The following is a 20,595-nucleotide window of genomic DNA, read 5'->3' on the forward strand; positions in this document are numbered from 1 at the left end:
GTTCGTTCGTTAGGCCATGCTCCAACTTGAATGTCAAAATTCTATTGAACTTTTGAGTTTAAACATTTCAAACAACTGTCAGCCGGCCCAATTAGCGAAACAGCTGAAGCACGCTGAAGTGCAGTCGTACCCAACTAACGGATTCAGGTTGTAATTCGATTCTGGCACTGGTAAAAATATTTGTTTTTGGCATCACAAATTACACAAAATACATACCAAAAATACGATACAATTATTTAGCACTATTATTTACTTAACGCTATTTTTCGCCACACATATGTCAATATGGTGTGAAAGACAAGTCAAGGTTTCTTCGCAAAAACCCGCCTAACGTAGTTCTACGCCAGCTACGCGGTTGTGTCTGGAATACAACCTTTCTGATTTTTTTGGTCGATTTTCGGAAATTCCATTGTTCGAATTTCCATTTGTTTCGTGCTAGAAGCGTTAATTCAACTCGGAGACTCATTTTTCGAGTTTTTCAGACTGTAGAGCCCACAGACAATTGATTTTATAAAAAGAAATTTGACTCATATCCTACAAATTATTTTTTTGCCCCCCGATTTTTCAAGCCAATTTCTAAGGGGGGGTGACAAAAACTTAAAATATGATTTGTAATGGCCTTATTACGGGTAATAATAGAGGTGCTAAGGTAGTAGATGGGAAAATCAAGTCAATTCTTATACATTTAATTCACAATAATAATATTTCTAGTGGTCGGTTTTTGAGGTTTGGTGACGGAGATCCGTTTTAGATACTCCGCACTGGCTATTTAGACTCGAGGGTTGGAAGGCGGGTACGACTCTATATTTTAAAGCTTTTGTCGGCTACCGCGAACGTCCAGGTCGTGCTGCGCTCCATTTACTTTGTGAACCTGTGCTCAAATGCTGGCAGATGTAAGATGAAAAACTGCCCTGATAAGTTGATAGCCACTAACGGTCCAAAATTTGATTTCCTATTGGTTCGTTTGTGGTAGCTTGTATTGGAAAATTGATAGTGGGCGATAGTGATAGTGACCGGTGTTTAGTGGGGCTGGCGAATCTTCTAGTTCTTCACTATACTACATTTTACAACTCAAGTAGTACAAAATGTCCTGGGCAAAGCACATTTATAAATTCGATCCTTTCCAGCCTTTGGCAGAGAAATCTCGAAGTCAGTTCGTGGAGTCCGCGCAGGGCCGGAACGCCTCCGCCTGCGGGCATAGACATGTCGGTTATGCTTGGGGCTCTACTTGTGTTTTAGCGGGCGACATTGCCTGTCTCGTCAAGTAGAACTGATCTTTGAGGTCTCCCTGACATTTTGTTGACTTCACAAAAGGGCCCAGTGCAGAGTTTTATAGCCTACTAGCTGACCCGACAAACTTCGTATTGCCACAAATTAACCTGTGTTGTACATAAATCATGAATCTCGGATGATCTTTGCCACAATCTCGAGTTTTGCAAGCCCCCCAGCGCTTCCGACGGCGGGTCACCGGCAACACTCGCGATCGGCTCGTCCTGAATGATCTAGTGTACCTATAGATAGTTTTTGTGGTCTTGTATTGACTAATGTTTTATGGAAAAGTCTCGAATTTCTCGAGTTCGATTAGCTTTTGAGTTTCGCAAAAATTTCTGTTTTATTTGTATGAGAGTCCATATCCCCCTACCACAGGGGTGAGAGGTCTCTAACTATCGTAAAATAAATTCAAGACTCCAAAATCTCCCACATGCCAAATTTGGTTCCATTTGCTTGATTAGTTCTCGAGATAAGAGGAAATTTGCATTTCATTTGTATGGAAGCCCACCCTCTTAAAGGGGAGATGGGCCATAACTCGCTTTCTAAAGAAGATAAAATCTTGCGTCCAAAACCACTTACATGTCAAATTTGGTTCCATTTGCTTGATTAGTTCTCGAGTTATGAGGAAATTTGTTTTTCATTTGTATAGGAGCCCCCCCCCCCCCTCTTAAAGTGGGGAAATCCATAGAAAATATTCTTGCCTACAAAAACACCCACATGATAAATTTGGTTCCATTTGCTTGATTAGTTCTCGAATTATGAGGAAATTTGTATTTTATTTGTGTAGAAGCACTCCCTCTTAAAGTTGGGAGGGGTCCTAATTCACCAAAGAAAATATTTTTGCCCTCGAAAACTTTCACATGCCAAATTTGGTTCCATTTGCTTGATTAGTTCTCGAGTTATGAGGAAATTTGTATGGAAGCCCCCCCTTTTAAAGAGAAGAGGAGTTATAATTCCCCTTATAAAGAGGGGAGGGGTCTCAATTTACCATAGAAAAAATTTTTGTCTCCAAAAACACCCACGTGCCAAATTTGGTTCCATTTGCTTGATTAGTTCTCGAGTTATGAGGAAATTTGTATTTCGTTTGTATAGGAGCCCCCCTCTTAAAGTGGGGATGGGTTCTAATTCACCATAGAAAATATTCATGCCCTAGAAAACTTTCACATGCCAAATTTGGTTCCATTTGCTTGATTAATTCTCGAGTTATGAGGAAATTTGCATTTCATTTGTATAGGAGCCCCCCTTCCTAAAGTGGAGAGGGGTCCCAATTCTTCATAGAAAAAAAATTTGTCTCCAAAAACACCCACGTGCCAAATTTTGTTCCATTTGCTTGATTAGTTCTCAAGTTATGAGGAACTTTGTATTTCGTTTGTATAGGAGCCCCCCCTCTTAAAGTTGAGAGGGGTCCTAATTCACCATAGAAAATATTCTTGCCCTCGAAAACTTTCACATGCCAAATTTGGTTCCATTTGCTTGATTAGTTCTCGAGTTATGAGGAAATTTGTATGGAAGCCCCCCCTTTTAAAGAGAAGAGGAGTTATAATTCCCCTTATAAAGAGGGGAGGGGTCTCAATTTACCATAGAATAAATTCTTGTCACCGAAAACACCCACATGCCAAATTTTGTTCTATTTGCTTGATTAGTGGTCGAGTTATGCAGAAATTTGTGTTTCATTTGGATGGGAGCCCCCCCTCTTAGTGGGGGGAGGGGTCTCTAACCATCACTAAAACCTTTCCTGGCCCCAAAATACCTCTACATGCATATTTTCATGCCGATTGGTTCAGTAGTTTTCGATTCTATAAGGAACATACGGACAGACAGACAGACAGACAGAAATCCTTCTTTATAGGTATAGATTAAGCGACCAGTTGGATAACCCGAAAAAAAGGAAAAAAAAAATTTTTGAACCCTATCTTTTCACTGGTTGCACGCTTTCCCTTTGGCACCATGCAGTGGGAGCTCAGGAACTGGAAAGCTATACCCTCTATGTACTGCCCATAAACGTAAAACAGTCCCATATGACTTTTCACCATTTTCTGAGATAAACCTGGGATTCATCTTTAAATTACCTACTCTTTCAATATTTCACACAAAAGAGTAATGTTTGTTCCCAAAATGTTGACAAAAATATTAAACTAAGTCAGTCCCATATTACAAATAAACGCATAACAGTCACAGTAGTGAAAATATATGAATAAGCATTTCATTTTGGAAATGCCTGGACCGATTTGACGAACACTATTGAAGAAAATTTGGAGCGGATACACGGTTCCGAAGCTATAGCCGGAACAAGTTCCGGAATATATGGAACTTAAACCACCTTGAATCACAATAATTCCATTATACGACACCTCTAAGTACTCGAATTTGCAAAACTAGACCATTGGTAGTCGTATAAAGTGTTTAAGACGTCATTGACCACATATCCGGAAATGTTCTGCGGGGATCACTTTCTGAATAGAACTAAAATGCAATATGCGAAATTGCAAAACTAGTTCAGAATAGTTCATTTGTCGTCATATAATGTGTCCAATATAACAGCACCCGCGTCGTCAGCAAAACAGATAAATTGACTGGATTTATTAAAAATCGTACCGCGCATTTCAACCGACGCTCGTCTTGTGACACCGTCAAGCGCAATATTGAATAGCAGGCAGGACAGACCTTCTCCTTGCCGAAATCTTCTGCGAGATTCGAATGGGTCCGACAATGGAGGTCACCCAAGATTCTCACACAGCACTGGATCCCATCGGAAACCCGTTTTCGTCCAGTGTTTCCCATAGCTCTTGTCGGTTTACACTATCATATGCGGCATATTGAAATCTGTTGCAAACCGACCTTTCATGAAGAGGGCCTGATAATTTCCCACGAATCTGTTGACTGTTGACGATAGTTGATGGAAGGTGACTTGGGAAAGCACTTCGTAGGCAGCATTCATGATAGTGATCGCTCGGTAGTTCTAACAATCTTTGTAGAAAGGTAGGATATGTTAATAGGATAATAGGGTAGGATAATTATTAAAAATATCAGCATTTTTATGACACACAATGCAAAACTAGTTATTCCTTAATATTTTAGTTAGTTGTCTATCATACGCGATCAATCAAAGTAAGCTGAGCTCTATTTAAATGCTTTTTATCATTAAAGAAGTCCTACCAGCCAAATTTCCTACGTTTTTTCGTGCGACGAAGAAGATAATGTCGACTGATCGTTTTAATTTCCGTCATTCATAAATGAAAATAACTCACGCAAGGCATTGTCGTTATTCTACAGCCAGGAAAACTTGCCTGACCTGCAGAAATTTTGTAGAATAACATTTGCCATGCCATCCTACACAAATACATGCGTGTTAGCTTCGTAAACATTGTTGTGATTTTTAGTTCGGACGATGAAAAATTTTGATGGACGGATTTTAAAACGGTACGACGAATTTTAGAAAAAAAAGTCAGTTACGTAATTTCAATAATATGCTTTAATAGTCGCTTTTCAGTGATTTCAAAGTTCACGGATCGGAAGGTAAATGTGTTTTAGTCGGGAATTAGAAAAAAAAAACCCTAGCTGTTAATATTTGGCAGGCCAGTCTTCGGAAAAATTGATCAAGACTAAAGTTTGATGTCTTCCCGACGTTTCGACACTTTTTTGGCGTCTTTTTCAAGGGTTATTTTTGTAGAAAGGACAAATAACACCGTCTTTCTACTCCTCCGGTAGTCATTTCGTATCCTAAATCTTGACAATCAATTGATGGGATGCAATTAACAGCTGACCAACTTGTGCGGGCCCCATTTTGATAAGTTCCGCTCCAATGCTATCCTTTCCAGCTGCTTTGTTGTTTCAGTATTACTCTTGTGACTTTCAAAATTTAGACTCTGACGATTGAGTTTTATCGTTTGAGGTTTGATTTTGGCTTTTGACTGTTGCTTTTTTCTTGACTTTTAATTTTTGTCTTTTGAATTTTGTCGTTCAATTTTTATCTTTTGACTTTTGCTGTTTAATTTTATTTTTAATTTTTAATTTCGGGCGATTGACTTTTGATTTAAAGTTTTTATTTATATCCTTTGGATTTTGATTTTTTGCTTTTGATTGATGACTGTTCACTTTTATCTTTCAACTAAAATTCTGAATATTGAGTTTTCCACTTATGTCCAATTTCAAATCAACTGATGCGCCGAATTTCAAATCAACTGATCGACTGATTCTCTATAATATTTAATGTAAAAAATTCTCGTCATGTAATTCAGAAGTTCGGCGTTTTTAAACCTAAAGCGCCGGTAGTTTCGCGATAAGTAATTTAATTGCGTAAAAATAGACCACCACCGTTCTATGATTACTTGTTTTCTCCAGGGCAAAATATATCTTTGAAAGGTTAGTGCCCCACCTCCTGTTTATGTTTGGCCGCGCCAGGGCGTCTCCCTGTGTGCCCCAACCTGGGTACGCGAGTGGTTTTTGATGATCGATATTTTTCATTTGCTGTGACACTGTAGATTCTGAATTGAAGAACCGTAGTAAAGTAAGGACTATAATACTTGAGCAAGGTAAATCTTTGTTTTGTTGAGAACATTTAATTTGACATAATTTTTTCGAACTCCTGTGTCATTATTATACTCGAGGAATCGTGCAAATGACTCTCGTTCTACCGGAACCAGTAACCTGAGCATTGCTCACCTCAGGTGTCATATGTGCACTCCTCATCGGTGGCATTTCCTCCCCTCCATAAGGCACGAGGCACCGGTAGCGGCGATGAAATCAACCATTCGTCACCTGCCGTCGTTTGCCGCTGCTGCTGCGTATACCGGCCGACACGATGCGACGTAATTTGATTAGGTCATTTGCATTCAACCAAGGTATTCTGTCATCCCACCGACCGGCTGGCAGAGCTAGTAGCAAAAAAGAACAACTTCGAAGCGCCACGTGTATAGATACCTATACCTCGAGACTGTTGGAATGTTGCCCAAAAATGGGATTCCAATCGGAAATGGTTGCTTGCAGTTTGGAAATTAGTTTTATGGTTGAACATTTCTTTCAGTGCCTCTTTTCCCCGTCGTCGCTGTTGAGTTGAGTAGTGATGGATTAAAAATTCCAAGCACATCGTCGTTGTCACCGGGAAAAAAGAATCGAACGAAGGTGGTGCGGATTTGTTGCTGCTGCCCAACTTAATTATGCGATGTTGTCTTCACCTTGGACAAATTTAATGAGCAGTGTGAGGAAGTTCTTTACTCAGCACTTCCGGGATGTCATTCAGTAGCAAAGCGAGTCAACGATTTGACTGGAATGGAAACAATCATTGATCTATTTGAATTCGGTTTATTGGGAGCTCGCTTATCGAGCACATTTATTCACAACATAAAAAACCAATAAATTAAATTCCCCGAAGACATAATCGTAAAAGAAAACAATTAATTTATTATTCTTTTATCTTTTTCTTTCTTTGCCCACAGATCGCCGTCCCGCGATGGACGAACGGCGGGTGGCCGACTACTTCGTAGTGGCCGGCATGCCCGAGAACCCAAAGCTTCTGAAGGAGAATATTTTCAATGACTCGTCCCATCTGCGGTCGGCCAACACGATTGACCCGATCACCGATATCGGTGTGTTCTTTCCATCGCTGGGTGAAAAAATTCCGGCAGACTATGAAATACTGGAGAACACTCCGACGGGGCTGCTGGCAGATTTGAACTACGGTTCAGTGCGAACGGTAGCCTGCTTTCTGTACTTCCGCCGGGGGAAGGACAAACCACCGCTGGTCGATATCGGTGTCATGTACGAGGGAGCGGAACGAATAATGTCCGACGCGGAAATAGTCATCAGCACGCCGGGCGATCGGTTGGCCAACGTGAACAATTCGTCCGCCAAAACGTTTCTCACCTTTCGAAGGGCAAAGAACGATATGCCCTGCAACGAACTGGTAGTGACGGATCTTTGCGTGGTTATTCCGTCCAAAGGGGAGAAGCCTCCGCATGCCTTCTGTATGATTCACAAAACGCTCAATAAGGGAATCATGGGTAGTGACGTCTATTTGTGCTACAAAAAGTCTATGAACAGACCGAAGCTGATCAGCTATCAGCCGGAAATATTGCACCGATATCCAACGGTGGATCACAACGACTTTCCATTGAATTTATGCCCGAGCGTACCGCTGTTCTGTTTGCCCATGGGTACGACACTGGAAGCGTGGCCCCATGTGCCCGGGGGCGACGGGAAGGTTTGTACCATAAATAAAGCGAGCGTGCCCTTCATTATGCACAGCCATTAATTACGATCTATTTCCAGCTCAAACGGAAACCCATACAACCTATATTCAGCACGTTCGTGCTAACTGTCAACGATGGAACCTACAAAGTGTACGGTTCAGCCTTAACATTTTACGAAGACTTTAGGTAAGGTTGTATAATATTTATGGGAAAATTAAAACAGAAAAGTTAAACCCGTCCGTCGCTTACAGCGAGCGTCAACTCAACGACCAGCAACTGGAGCTGCTGGAGTGGAGCCCGGATTCGCACAAAACTCATTCGCTTCATGTAAACAAATCTATTTGCCTTCTGTCGAGGTGGCCCTTTGGCGATACGTTTGAAAAGTGGCTACAATTTCTGCACGTAAGTCGTCTGATTTCAGATTTTGTCTCATATCAAACTACATAACAGACTTCTGTTTTTTTTGACAGCAAATATCAATACTGAACGAACCACTGCCGGTACCGATCGAACGCTACATCACGCATCTACTCGACGAAGTTCCCTTCCCGTCGCCCAGTATTCTTCTCCAGCTATCCAACCTAAGCAACGATCGAATACTGCTAACCCTTCCGGAGGACTCCCCTTTGCCGCGCAGCGGCGCCGGCTTCCGTCAGTTGCTCTCCAATTTGGGAGCGGAAAACTGCCTTCACGTGCTGCTGCTCGTTATGACCGAACAGAAAATCCTCATTCACTCGCTAAGACCAGCCATTCTGACGGCCGTGGCGGAAGCCGTGTCCTCCTTCCTGTTTCCATTCAAGTGGCAGTGTCCGTACATTCCACTGTGTCCGCTGGGGCTTGCCGAAGTGCTGCACGCTCCCCTGCCGTACCTGATCGGAGTAGATTCGAGATTTTTTGACCTGTACGAACCACCCAGCGACGTGACCTGTGTGGATCTCGACACCAACAATATCAGCTTGTGTGAGTCGCAGAGGCATCTTTCAACGAAACTGCTCCCGAAACGGGCAGCCCGAATACTAAAACAAACGCTACGTAATTTGGACGAACAGAATCAAAGTACAGACAAGGATGCCTCAAACAGTTTGGATCGCGATTTGAAGAAAAAGAAAAGGGAACAAAATCTTGAGCAAAGGATACAGGAAGCTTTTCTGCAGTTTATGGCGTCCATTCTGAAGGGATACCGAGAGTATTTGGTACCGATTTCGCAAGCCCCAACGAGCCGAGCAACCGATCCGGACGCCCTGTTTCAGATGAACGCCTTCCTGAGATCGCGAGATAAGGCACATCACAAATTTTTCCAGCTGCTTATGAAAACTCAAATGTTCATCAAATTCATCGAAGAACGATCGTTCTTCTCCGACGGAGACCACAATCTGGCCTTCTTCGACGAATGTGCCGAGAAGGTGAGTGCCTTCGAAGATACTCCCACTGAGATTAAGCTGATCGACTGGGATTCCGGGCAGAGCAGCGAACGAACCAAGGTTATATTGCCACCCGAATGCCAACCGGGACTGCCCGAGCAGAGCTATCGCTACAGTTTCTTCCTGCTAAACCCGATCCTGCTGAAGCAATCGCGACGAAGCCTGCTGGCGCACGCTTTGCAGCAGCACAGCAGCCTCGCGCCGGGATCACCGATGGCACGGCGAACAAAAATTGAAATCAAAACCGCCCAAAAGTTAGCACGGAAAAATCAAACCAATCCCGAACTTTGGGCCAAACACCTGCTGGCCACCTGCTATTCCATCTACTTCATAGTTCTGCCTAGTCTAATCTCCGAAAATGCTGGCCGAGAGCACGTCATCCTTAAGACCGCCTACGACCTGCTCGGTAAAGCTTGTAAACTGAAGATTCAGTGCGACGAAGTTTGCTATCGCATAATGATGCAACTGTGTGGAATGCACAATCTTCCCGTTCTGGCCGTCCGTCTGCACTACCTGATGAAGCGTTCGGGAATTCAACCGAACGCTCTGACCTACGGTTTCTACAATCGATGCGTGCTAGAAGCAAAGTGGCCTTCCGATTCCATCCTTTCCAGTCAGATGCGATGGAATCGCCTACGAAACATCGTTATGGGTGCAGCTCATTTCAAACGAGCCGGAAAGAAGTTTGCTGCCCGTCGAAGACTGTCCGCTTCTCATGAGAATAACCTCAACACGCTGGAAACGGTAGACGGAACGTCGCGAACCAGTTTGGACTCCGGTATATCCCAAGCGGAGCACCAAAGCGGTTCGACAATGGATTTCGCAGCATTCGACAAACTGCGCGGTCGCCTAGGGACGATCGTACGACAAACGGGAACCCCCCAGGAATCCTCCGATGTAGTATCCAGTGCTGGGCTGCTGATCAGTGGCGAAGGAACCCATCTGAAAATCAGTCCCAAAGAAAAGCAAACATTCAAAGCACCCGCACCCGCAAGCCCGTGCGATCTGAGCCCACGAATGTTGGCCAGGGCTGACAGCTTCGCCGGTGACTCTAAATTCATAGATAAACTGCAAAAGCAAGCACTGCATTACACCAACGGTGGCACACCGAAGGGGGGAACCGTTGGTGACAACGCGGTTAACCGCGTAAAACGAGCACTGGATTTTCAAGCCGAGAACGAAAACAGTTCCCAGGAGGAACTTGTGGACGATAAATCCGCCTCGAAGGTCAGCCCAACTAAGTGCGTATTAAGCTGTTAATTCCAAAAATTTCACAGCACGATTTCAACTTTTCCCGCTTTTCAGGGTATCTCCTCGAACGCTAGTGACTCAGGATGATCCACTCGGTGCCCTGAACGATGACGGGCATGACGAAGTGCTCGAAATTCGGCAGTCCACCGAAAAGCTTTCGTTGAACAACAACAACAACAACAATGGTGGCGGGCAGAATGGGATTCATCACAACAACACTATCTACACGGATCAACCGATTCTGTTCAAGGGACAACGGTCGGCGACGTTCGACGATTCGCTGCAGCTGAACAAGAGTATGCACCGGTCGGAAACGATGCCGGTTGGCAGTTCCGTTACGTCCAGCTTCGCCAGCATCGGTTCCTCGCTGAAGTTCAACTTTGGGTAAGTGTGCGGTGGCATTTTCTTTTTGCTGGTTTGATCGATGTTGTTTTTTTTGTGGGCTTATGCATCGTGTGATCAGGATTTTGCTGTAACTCTGTTTGGAGTCTTTTTGCGACATCTTGTAATTTTAGTTTTGTTTTTTTCCACAATAGAACAAAATATTTGAGGATTGAAATTTTTAATTACTGACAGGTGTTGGGATTGGGATGTATTTACCAGATGCGCAGTGTGCTCGACTACAATTCGTCGTTTTGCTGCGCAGTTTACATCATTCCTTTACCATTTGATATCCTTTCCCATTTAGCTCCATCTCGACACCAACATTCCGGTGTGGTTGATTCCGATGATATCGACGTCATCCACAAAACTAAGAAACACGTCAGATTTCGTGATAATAGTTCTGTTTCCAAGTTTTCTCTTCCAAGGTCATGTTGAATATCAGGCTAGAGAGTGACAGAACTCTCTTCTGACGCATAATTTTGCCCTATGAAGCGTGGTATCAATCACCATCATCTACACTAGCTCATTTCGTTTGACTGAATCGTATGCAGCCTTAAAGTCAACCAACAGATGATGAGACTGCAAGTTGTAGGTATTCTCGGAACTGTTCTACTTTACCACGGAACTTAACTGACGCAGGCTAAAACTCTGATCAGTCGTGGAACGACTGACACGAAAATTAGCTTGGTACTCGCTACCGAAGATTCCGCTAACGGTCCCAGATTACAAACCAGGATACAATATCGACCTTATCTAATCTATCTAATCTAATCTCACACTAACGCAGTCAATTCTTGAAGGCATGATAAAATGACGATTACTTGAATCAATAATTTTCCTTGTTAACGACCAACTGCGCCAACTGCGCGGCATCGCAAACCGGGAAGTGACAAACTGATGGCATTTAGACCAGCAGCCAGGCTGCAATTGGCCAAGGATATAGCGCCTTATTTCGCACTCTGAAAATAGATTTGTCTACCAAAAATATTAGTTTAAATTACACTTGAAAATAAAGTCGTGTGGTTCAGTACAGTTGTAAGGTTAGGAACTGAAAACCACTCTCTCTCAATCATACGAAGCGAGATATTTCCAGGCATGGCCACGCGGAGGCGCTAGGTAGGGGCTTGGAATGGTTAGAGCTATTTTGGGCGCTTTTTCATGGCTGCCTTCCCCATGTCATACCCACAGAAAAGGATACGATCGATCGACCTTATAAACAAAATTAAGCAATGTTATACTCCAATGAATAGTTTTAACAATCGAGTCGATGTCCTTTTTTTAGGCAAATGAGGCCAGCCAGTCACTCTTCCGCCATTTGGTCTTCCACCCAGATCCTGACAAAGGCCCCTTGGATTATTTCGTATAGCCACTCGTTCCCCGCTTTTAGAAATTCAGCTGGGATGCCGTCTTCCCCAGCAGCCTTGCCGTTTTTCTGCTCACTAATTGCCTTCTTAACCTTCTTCGGTGTTGGTGGCTCCACAGCTTGACCGTCACTCAATATTCTTATTCTGTTCTTGCTATTCTCCTTGTTTGCCGTTCCATTCAACAGCGTCTGGTAGTGCTCCTCCCATCCTGGGTGCCATTGCCGTTTTGCTAGTAAGCAGCTGGCGAAATACTGGATCCTCGCCGTTCGGTAGAAACGCCGTGCACAGAACAAAAGTGGATGTTGAAATCCAAAAACGTACCTAGTTGGCTTCGGGGTACGATGCTGGCCTAACAATCCAGTCGTCTTGTGTTCGAATCTCGGCTGGGCGGTGCTGACAGATAGAGTCAGTAGGATTCATACACTGGCCCCGTAATTGTTCTGTACTCTAACTAGCCGGCTGCGAAGTCTATCCATAAAGAAGGGTCAAGTCTTTGAGAGACGGTTAAGTCCACATCGCACATTCACCCTTCCGCTTCTACGTGTCCAAATCTCTGTTTCTATCTGGCGCTAATGATATCGACGATTGAGTTCCGAATTGGAAATGCAAGTGTGAGCCCACCAAGCCCGAATAATGTAGGGTAAATTAACCATTAGTGGACCAGTTAGTACTTGAGTAGTTTTCTTCCACGAATTATTTTAAACTGGTAACGCTAAACACGTAACCGATGGCACTTACAATACGAGTAACTTTCGATTAAACCTAAAAAAATATCAATTTATGTTGAAAATTTCTATATTTTGCACATTCTTTAAAACAGATTGGAATGTCCGTTTTCCGTTAATGGACCTTGTTGTTTACAATAGGATAGCGACCGGGTCCATTATAGGAATTCTAGTGTATTTTGCATGGAGAGAGTCCACTAATGGCGTCATGTTTTGCGTTGTTAACCTATAATGGACCCTCACTTGTTGAAAATATCGATTTTAAGGCATTAATAATTAAATGCAGCTAAATCTTTATAAACTGGAATGTGTGATATGTTTAGTACTTTCTGTTTCATGTCATATTTTCTCGGAAATAAGTAGCACAAGCTAATAAACGCCGAAACTGTACCGGAGGTCCATTATAGGTAAAGGGTCCACTATAGGATAACTTACCCTATTCAGGCAAAGATTAACGAAGACTTACGGTCGCCTCTGGTAATAGGCATCGCGCCCTGCAAGTAATAATAGAATAATAGATTGAGAGAATAATAGATTTCATGTTATAATTAAAAATTCGTGTTAGGGTCAGTAAAGTGATCTGAACAGTCTTGGTACCCCCTTTTGGTGTTGTCTGACCATCAAGATATTAAAAATCTTCCACCTCCTCAACCTCTACTGTGAAATTGAACGGGTTGCTGATGTTCACTCCAACTAACTTGATCTTTTCGACGTTGAATACAGAGCCGGCTGTCTTAGAGTTGTCGCAGAGACCATCAAGCTTTCTCTGCATGTCCTTATTTCCATTGGGAGAGCAAGAAAATATCGTCAGCCAGGTCGAGATCATTGAAATGCTCCATTGTCAAAGGGTTCCAGGGTAATCCTCAGTTAGGTTCATTTAAAATTTCGTTCATAACGAGGAGAAACAGTAGAGTTAAAGGTATGTAATCCTGTCTCACTTACTGAGCGTCGAGATCTGATCACGGAATCTAACTTGCTAGTACCAGAGAGTTGCGTCGGTTGTTTCTTGGATTTAATTAAGAATCGCCTTTCGAAGTAATGTAAGAGTTGTATAGAGCAACGTGTCCCCCCCTAGTTCCCACGTGACTTTTACCAAGACGCCTTACATCCAATCCATCGGAAGTGTCGCAGTTTCCCAGTTATTGCTGAAGAGCTGATGCAATATTTGCGGTGATAATACTGCCCAACAAACGCCGAAGCTGAATTAAAATGCTACTGATTTGGTCCCAGCTGATTTAACTCTGAATACAGGTGGAAGACGCTGAATAAATTGAAGTAAAGGTCTCTGTATTCTATAGGTGAATAAGCAGCCAACGAATGCGCTGTAAATCAGCTACTTCACATAATAGTGTCACAAGCAGATTAGGCGCATCTTCAACCTCTCCACAGCCCGTCAATATTCTCAATAATTGTGCTATACTAGCTGAATAAACGATTTGTCATCTTAATAAATAGCCCTCCCACGAAACATTTATGCGCTGATTAAATATTTTAGCAGCCATTATTATTCAGCCGTAGCTAAATATGCATCGAATAAAATTTATGTAAACAATTCTACAATACTTATTCAGCCGAAATTGGAGAACTTATACAACCTATTTCGTTTGAGGCAGAAAAACACTTGTTAAGCAATTATATCGCCCTTTATATAACCTCTGTGCGTCTTGTTTCCAGCCTTGCGCAAATTGGTTATTTAAAAACGCGCAAAAGCCTCTATTAAGCTCCATTGCAGCCTCGAAAGCAGCTATTAGCAAGCCCGAAGCTTGATAAAATCACTAAATATACATGTTTAAGAGCTGAAAAAAGGTTTTTGTTTCTAAAACTAAACCATAGTTCAGCCACAGGTAGAATAAGTCCAGCTATAAAAGCATTTGATCAGCCTGAAATTGTTACTTGGGTAGCTGTTTTCAAAGCTGAAATGGAGCTTAATAGATGCTTTTGCGTGTTTTGAAATAACCAATTTGCGCAATGCTGTCAATTCTATTTTTAGAACGAGAAATAGTTGCAATGCTTTTTTAGTCGCTTAATCAACGTCTCATCAACCTTTATGCAGCCAAAAAATAATCTATTCTTAAATTTCAAAAATGGAACGCGTCAAATTTATTTTGCTTTGGCGTCATAAACTATATTTTAAATTTCGAATAACTTGAATTCGTATATGCAAGCTAATTAAAAATGCAAGTCGTCATCTTTCGGGAATTGAACCGCCATCTTCTGAAATTAAAAACTTTCCAATTAAATTCTGTTATTTATATTTATTCGTGACAGATACGTATTTCGCCTACGACATGCAGGCTTCATCAGTGTCTGTTTTCGAAAAATCTTGTACACTGGATCGCCTTAAACCAACCCGTTAACAGCAAGAGCAATTGCTGTTTACGAGTTGGTTTACGGCGATCCAAGCTGCATAAAGTAAGCACTCAAATGATGTTTGACTGAGCGATGTTTAAGCTACTTTAAGTTTTTCCAAACCCGCTTTCCTTCAAAGCTGATAAACAAGCTTAATAGCGGATTTTTCTGCTAAACAATCCGCTTCTAAACAGCCATAAACATAAAACCGTTTTACGGTTGCTTAAAGGTGTTAAAGTGGCTTTATAAACCAGTAGACGCTTTCATTAGGCTCACAGCTTTCAAACTTCTTTAAAGCAGCTTAAGAGTGTTAAAGTGGTTTTACAAACTAATACCAAGCTTTCATTCGGTTCACAGCACACATACTGTCAGATCATAGAGTTTCGCAATTCGACTGGCAGCAAAAATATGTCAGTTATCGACATTATCGACTGTTTCAAATGTAAAGATATTTTCACTGTCTGTTCTGCAGATGCAGATGGTGCGGGTCATTCGATGAGTGCTTATGGATCAGAAGATGGCGGTTCAATTCCCGAAAGATGACGACATGCAATTTTAATTAGCTTGCATATACGAATTCAAGTTATTCAAAATTTAAAACATAGCATACGACGCCATAGCCAAATAAATATGACGCATTCTATTCTTTTCCAAATTTAAAAATAGATAATTTTTTGGCTTCATAAAGGTTGATAAGACATTGACTAAGCGACTGAAAAAGCATTGCAAAACTATTTCTCGTTCTAAAAATAGAATTGACAGCATTGCGCAAATTGGTTATTTCAAAACACGCAAAAGCCTTTATTAGGCTCCATTGCAGTTTTGAAAACAGCTACCCAAGTAACAATTCCATGCTGATCAAACGTTTTTCAGCTGAATTTATTCAACCTGTGGCTGAACTATAGTTTAGTATTAGAAATAAAAACCTTTTTTCAGCTATTAAACATCTAAGTCAAGCTTCGGATTTGCTAATAGCTGCTTTGAAGCAGTAATGTAGCTTAATAGAGGCTTTTGCGCGTTTTTAAAAACCCAATTTGCGCAAAGCTGGACACAAGGCGCACAGAGGCGATATAACTGCTTAACAAATGTTTTTCTGCCTCGAATAAAATAGGTTGTATAAGTTCTCCATTTTCGGTTGAATAAGTATTGTACAGTTGTTTACATAAATTTTATTCGATGCATATTCAGATATGGCTGAATAATTATGGCTGCTAAAATGTTTATTCAGCGCATAAATGTTTCTTGGGTGGGTAAGCTTTCAGTAGCTCGGCTGAAATGTAGGCTGTTCCTGGTGCACTACAAGACTTCATATATTTGAGTGCTGCTTCGTGGGGCTCCAGCTTCTCATAGCAACTCGCAATTTCGCTTCGTCCGCACCAGACAATGCTGCTTCCAAGGTTTGCAGTTCATCATCTATGGCCTGGCTATAGAAGATTTCATTATTTAGCCGATGAGGGGAAATTTCCTTATTGCTTTATGACGATCGATGAAGAATTTCTTCTGGTTCAAATCCTTCGAAATCACGTTCGTTCTCGGTAGAACTCTGGAACGAATTGCTATCATCGGTGTCACCCTCTGGCTCCACAATTTCTTCTTCTGGATCCTCGACGTCTTCGGTGAAGACAGATAGTTGCAAAGGCAGCTTCCACCAAAGGCATCGTATTATCTCTGGCAAATTGCGATTCTTCCGCTCAGCAGTCCCATTCTGTTGGGGACAGTACGGGGCTGTTTGTACTATCCGAAATCCGTTCGTTGCCAAGAATTTCTTCAATATATTGCCGGAGTACTCTCCGCCTCCATTCGATCATATCACTTTCGGCAATCGTCCAAACTGGTTCTGCATCATCTTCGAATATTCGACGATTTTTTCAGCAGCTTCCGATTTTTCCGTTAGCAGGTACAGAACACAATATCGGCTGTAATCGTCCATCATCGTCATCAGGAAATGGGCTCCTCTCGGTGTCGCCAGTTCCAAACATCGACATAAGTCGGTATGAACGAGATCTCCGACAGCGCTGGATGTGGATGCGGATATGTTAGGAAACGGTGCACGACATAATTTTCCTGCATAACACACTTCGCAAACAGCTTTCACGACGCATTCCTGCATGTTTAGGCCAGTTCCGAGGCCCTCTTGGATGATTCTATCCACATCTTGCTTGTCACGATGGCCAAGACAGTCGGTACAAGTTGTCACTTCTTTTAGCATGAAGCAAAAATTTACCGTTCTTCTGAACTTCGCAGCTGGTTTTGTTGAACAAGACAGAGTATAAAGGGGTCAGTCGGCTTACTGGCAGAAGATTTCCTGTCAACGCTGGAACATGATAAACCTGCTTGATGGTCACAGGTACTGTGACTTTACCATTTCCATTTAGCAAACGGAATCCGTTCGACTCAACACCTACCGCGGCGATTTTGTTGTCACCCGCAAGGCCAAGTGCATCTCCGTCACATTTTCCAGAAATCGCAGAACGTCATTGCAATGGTCGCTCAGTAGACCAGCACGACAGTCTCGGCGGAAATGCTCTGCTTTATTGCAGTAGTAGTACTTTTGTTCTTTCTTCTTTTTTACCTTTGTTATACCATAACAAAGGTTTAGAAATTGGTCGAAAAATACGAAATCGATCCGAGGCCCGGAGGGCCGAGCCACATATACCAATCGACAGGGTTCGACGAACTGAGCAATGTCTGTGTGTGTGTATGTATGTATGTGCGCGACGCAACTTTTCTATCGCCTGTTTCTCGGATATGGCTGAACCGATTTATGCGTTATTAGTCTCATTTGAAAGGTATTATTGCCTAGTATATCACTATTAAATTGCTTCGTGGTCCGATGTTTCGTTTAAAAATTATAAGCAAAAATGTGAAAACTACGTGACACGATTTTCTCCGGAACCACACAACCGATTTCAATGATCCTAGTACCAAATGAAAGCTCTTGCTGAATTATAAAAATTTTCAGAAAGTTTTATTGAAAACAAATAAGTAGTTTAAAAGTTATGCTTAAAAACGTGTTTTGACAACGTAATAATTATCGCCTGTTTCTCAGAGATGGCCAAGCCGATTTATGCGCTATTAGTCTCATTTGAAAGGTAATATATCCGGATAGATCACTATTGAATGGTTTTTTGATTGGACTTTTAGTTTGAAAGTTATGAGCAATTGAAGTTACACGTTAAAATTTACAATACTTTATAGCGATTTTAACCAAGATAATTTATCTAGTTTCAATTATTTTAGTATTAAACGAGAGGTCTTAACACTGTAAATGTATTTACCAAATTTCATAAGGATTGGTTCTACTGGTCAAAAGATATTTAAAAATCATTGATGAAATTTATTCAAGAAAACCTTAATGTCCAAACCTTTAATGGGACCAAACCTCAAAAACAGAATAATATAGTAAAAATGTATAATTTTTCAACGGGTGTTTCTTTGCAGCAGTTAATTAATAAAATATAGCACATTTCCTTACACTTTTAGGGTGACCGTGAATCCGCTTAGAAGGGTGACACAAATTTTTATTTTTGAAACGCGTCCAAAAAAATAGCGTCTTCACAAAAATTGTAGAACACACTAAAATAAGCAACTTTGTTGCAAATAGTAACTATCTATTTCTTACTGGTTGCGAAATTTCATGATTTGTTTAAAAAAACCAGTTTAAATTCAAGCAAAGCAAAGTCATGGGTGTAAACGTCCTTCAGAACTTAACCCTTCTTTATCCACAGACTTCGCAGCCGGTTAGAGTACAGGAAAATTACGGGCTAGGGCAAAGATCCTATTAACTCTGTAACGGCACCGATCAGTCGAGATTCGAACATACGACGATTGGCTTGTTAGGCTAGCATTGTACCCCGAGACAAACAGCCACTTTAAAATCAGTTCTGCTCAAAAATTCTGTACACGCTGTTTTCATTGCTTTCATATGTTCTATAAAGTTATTTAGTAGCTTAAAATACACACTGAAGATTGTTTATCGCTAGGATGCATATGGATGATAACTAGCACAGCATTAACAAACAGTTGAATTAAGTTCCGAAGACGTGTCGATATCTGTATGATCATTTCCAGCTCAAAACGCTTAAAAAGGCATTTTTTTCTCGACTATTTTCGATTGGAATTGGAATTTGAATGTGAATATAGTTTCTTTCTAATCCTAATATTTGACGAGCAATATTTCGAAAGGTCCAATGTGCAAATGAGATTCTTTTTGCGCCTCCTCTCTTATGCTTATTACGGCGGCATAAATGCACTTGAATGCATCTATTTTGCATGGAACGGTTGCCGGTGTTATTGGAAAGCTAAAATCCTTTAGAAAAATTGGGTTGAAATGCATTTATGTCTCCGTAATAAGCATAAGAGAGGAGACGCATAGAGAATCTCTCATTTACACATTGAACCTTTTGACATGTTGGTAGAGATTTCCACGTTTATCTGTAAGTGAAAAATAAAAAGGTTTGACAAAACGGGTCTTTTCTTTTAAAAAGGAGGTACTGCCACTAATCGTGGGGGGTATCAATCGGCACCAAATTTAAGATGTTTGCTTTCTGACCTATAATGAACAATCTGACAAAATTTGGTTCGAATTCGTGAAGGTCGATTACACGGTTATCGGATACTTTGCATATGTTAACTTTAATAGATAATTTTTAGATTTCACATCTGAATAACTTGAGAATGGCTGGGCCTGGAAACAGCTTATATTTAAGACTTTAGTTCAAAGTGATGTGTATAGAATTTGACTCTGTCAGTTTTATAAAAATTACAAATTCAAATGCAAATAAAAAATAATATTTGACCTGGAAATGCCCATTTCAAATGACATATAAGCTGGTATAACAAAGGTTCCTTACACTACTAGGTGGATTAAATCGGGTTTTTATTTCTGCTTTTGATTCATTTCTGCTTTCAGAACCTTTTCAGTACCTCCACTTACACTGCAGGATTTTTTGCATCGTTTCCTCCATTCATCGAGCAATTCGCTCTATGTTCACTATACAGTGTCAACTCGGCCTCCGGCCGCCTTTGTAACGCCTTGATCAGGCCGTCGTAGAATTGGTTACGGTTCGAAAAAATACGATGGCAACTAATTAGTAATCCTACAGCGCATCACTCATATTTAACAACCGGTTGGACAAATGCGTGATGTTTGCCAACTCGTGGGCCATATTTCAAGCCTAAATAACCATCAGCGGACCCTTTTAGTGCTTGAGTTGTCTTCTAAGAATTATCTTGAACTGGTAATGCTAAATACTCAATCGATGTCACTTACAATTAAGCCTAAAAAATATCAATTCATGTTGCAAACCTCTATATTTTACATATTTTCCAAAACAAATTGGAATGTCCGTTTTCCTTTTAAGGACGATTGTGGTTTACAATAGGATAACGGCCGGGTCCATTATAGAAATTCTAGTGTATTTTACATGGAGAAGGTTCATTAATGGCGACATATTTTGCATTGTTACTCGTATAATGAACTCTCACCTGTTGAAAATGTCGATTTAAAGGTATAAAATGCAGCTAAAATTTTACAAACTTGAATGTGTGTTATGTTTAGTACTTTCTGTTACATGGCATATATCCTCAGATATGAGAAGTTCTAACTAATAAACGCCGAACTTGTACCCGAGGTCCATTA

At 41.3% G+C, this 20,595-nt stretch overlaps 1 protein-coding gene across 5 annotated transcripts in view; it reads left to right on the forward strand.

Annotated features, from left to right (window-relative positions):
• The window catches only part of LOC128743878 (DENN domain-containing protein Crag), a 117,493-nt gene that overhangs the window by 88,497 nt on the left and 8,401 nt on the right, over positions 1 to 20,595 (forward strand). For all 5 annotated transcript variants that reach the window (XR_008412329.1, XM_053840564.1, XM_053840567.1 and 2 more), the window contains exons 3-7: positions 6,708 to 7,471; positions 7,540 to 7,646; positions 7,712 to 7,862; positions 7,931 to 10,122; positions 10,187 to 10,516. Coding sequence is in view for 4 of the 5 variants with exons in the window: in XM_053840564.1 (XP_053696539.1) it covers positions 6,722 to 7,471; positions 7,540 to 7,646; positions 7,712 to 7,862; positions 7,931 to 10,122; positions 10,187 to 10,516 (3,530 nt within the window). In the remaining variant the exon portion in view is untranslated. The remainder of the gene's footprint in view (positions 1 to 6,707; positions 7,472 to 7,539; positions 7,647 to 7,711; positions 7,863 to 7,930; positions 10,123 to 10,186; positions 10,517 to 20,595) is intronic.

Source organism: Sabethes cyaneus, chromosome 3 (assembly GCF_943734655.1).
Source record: "Sabethes cyaneus chromosome 3, idSabCyanKW18_F2, whole genome shotgun sequence".
NCBI classification, from domain to species: domain Eukaryota; kingdom Metazoa; phylum Arthropoda; class Insecta; order Diptera; family Culicidae; genus Sabethes; species Sabethes cyaneus.